Here is a 2,401-nt window from a genome sequence, read left to right as displayed (position 1 = left end):
GCTCGCCTCTCGAGACGATCGCCGGCTCGACGCCGGCTTCCTCCGACAGCATACCGAACGACGTGACAGGGGCCAGCAACTTCGTACAGACCGGCGATGGACACCTGATACTGGGAAAGGCAGAGCTGAGGCATCAGGGGAATTACTCGTGCGTCGCTGAGAACATCGCCGCGAGGCGGGTCAGTGAACCGGCCGTGTTGACGGTTTACGGTGAGACTTTTGCGGATTCCGTGGGATTCTGATGAATATCGCATCGAATCTGAACGTAATTAGATACGATGATGGTGTATCGAGAGATAATTAAGAGTATCAAGGATACGGAGAGAAGGTGTAGACAATGAGGGGATTGGAAAAGTATTGCGTGAGAAATTGCATAATTTAATGGGTGGAGTTCTTGGTAGGGAACCGGTGATAATTGTTGTTTCCGAAGGAGTTTAATGAGATTCGGGTTTAATTTAGCTCATTTTTGTGGAAACGTTTTCTATTTGTTTTTCTAATTGCGTTCCGCTTATTGTTGGTTTGAGAACTTTTTAATCGTAAATTGTATCTGGCATCATGGCGAGAAAAGTGAGCGGTACTATCACGCATCGTTAACCCTTTCGCTACGGTGGAACTGGTAGTCAATACGCTACTGTTGAACAAGTCTTGGTGGTATGTTAATCACGGTGGGTAGCTATGTTTTGAGTCAGCTTTATCTTGCATCTACAAGTACTTGTATTACTATCTTTCAAACGATGGAATAATAATAGTTATCTCTACTACAAAACTATCATTCATGTTCGTATGAATTTAATTTTATATCTTCGTCTATCCTTTAAAAAAAATTACTTCTTTCTTCAAAAAAATGTTTTTCTTATTAAGAGCGAAAGGGTTCAAATTACCATGTTGTCGTATCATTTTTCTCGTCAACTATACTTAATCCGTCCAATAATATTCCATCCGATTTGGATTCGTTCCCAAAGTGAACGGCGGATGGTCTTCCTGGTCCGGATGGTCGGACTGCAGCACCCGTTGCGGCCGAGGTGTACAAAAGAGGACGCGAACGTGCACGAATCCCATGGCCATGAATGGGGGTCAAGCTTGTCCGGGTCCAGCCACACAGAGGGTCGAGTGCAATCCTTCCTGTCCCGGTAAGCCAGACAGTACCAGCCAATTACAAAACAATTACAACGATACAGCACAATGGTTGTTACCCTTTCTCGAGCTCAAAACAGTCTTGTTCCCTGTCCCATCGACGAAACGATCAAAGACGAGGCATCCTCCAGACACTGAACACAACAACGAGATGTAATCGTTCCACCGTGGCTGGGGATACATCTCTGATAAGACGAGATTTAATCGGGATTTTCAAGTTCGCCCGTTGCCTTTCAGCGGTCGACGGCAGATGGTCAAGCTGGTCCTCCTGGTCCGCATGCGGTCCCGATTGTTCCAGAATAAGAAGAAGATCCTGCAACGACCCCCCGGCGAGCAATGGTGGCCGTCCCTGTCAAGGCAAGGACGTCATCGTCGAGTCTTGTTCCGCGGATCGATGTAATGGTGAGCCCCAGCTGCGTTCTTGCCTCCTTTTCCCTCTCTTTCCCCCTTTCTTTTTCTTTCGACTTTCTTTTTATCTCACCGTGGCCGGGGCCCAGCGGCGGACAATTTATTACGAGCGAACGGGCTTCTCTTGTCCCGGGCGTCGCATCCGATCATCGTCGTTCTCGGTCGCATGCTTGAGATACGATTTAAATTAATAATGACTCGCAGAAAGGCCTCCTCGATCCTTTACCCGTTGCTTCGTAACCTTCCTCGATTAACCGGTCATTGGACGCGGCAAATATTCCCATTGTTCAATGACAGACGTAACATCGCAGGGAGAGATTCGATTAAATTTTCGATGTATGGGTCGTTGAGTTTAAACGCAACGAATATAATAGGATGATACGTCAGCGGATCGACTTGTTCTGCTCTATTTGTTAGCAAGTTTGATCTGTTGTCGCGAATCAGACGGTAAAAATCTCATAAAGTAAATCGTCTTTCTTCGTCCTCGTGCTGTGCCCACGTAGCTCTCGGACAGGATGGACCCAGAGTCTTCAAGGAAGGTAATTGCCACTGCGAAGAACTGTTCCAACGGTTAGAAAGTTAGTTTGAAAGCTGTCGTTTCTGCAGCAACCAGGGCGATCGATCACAGGAACATATTGGCCCTTTGGATCACTCTGAGCCTGGCTGCGATCATTCTGGCGCTGACCACCATCTTCTTCGTTCGATTGATGCGTCGGAAGGAAAGGATGGAGGCTTTGTACGGTGTGGCCAGGTTGGACTTCCGTCGTCCGGGCGATCTCGCGAAATCCGTGGTGTCGAAGAACGATCGCACGGTTCTCTCGGTGGACAGGCGGTTGGAGCAGGTGATAGACGAGTCGAA

General features: G+C 47.7%; 1 protein-coding gene across 1 annotated transcript in view; it reads left to right on the top strand.

Moving 5' to 3' along the window:
• Positions 1-2,401, top strand: part of LOC102671484 (netrin receptor UNC5B-like) — a 14,007-nt gene that overhangs the window by 9,178 nt on the left and 2,428 nt on the right. The window contains exons 5-9 of the mRNA XM_031509874.1: positions 7-210; positions 963-1,130; positions 1,372-1,536; positions 2,046-2,081; positions 2,149-2,395. Coding sequence (XP_031365734.1) covers positions 7-210; positions 963-1,130; positions 1,372-1,536; positions 2,046-2,081; positions 2,149-2,395 — 820 coding nt within the window. The remainder of the gene's footprint in view (positions 1-6; positions 211-962; positions 1,131-1,371; positions 1,537-2,045; positions 2,082-2,148; positions 2,396-2,401) is intronic.

This window comes from Apis dorsata, unplaced genomic scaffold, assembly GCF_000469605.1.
Source record: "Apis dorsata unplaced genomic scaffold, Apis dorsata 1.3 scaffold_189, whole genome shotgun sequence".
In the NCBI taxonomy this organism is placed as follows: Eukaryota; Metazoa; Arthropoda; class Insecta; order Hymenoptera; family Apidae; genus Apis; species Apis dorsata.
This window is presented reverse-complemented; position numbering and strand designations above follow the sequence as displayed.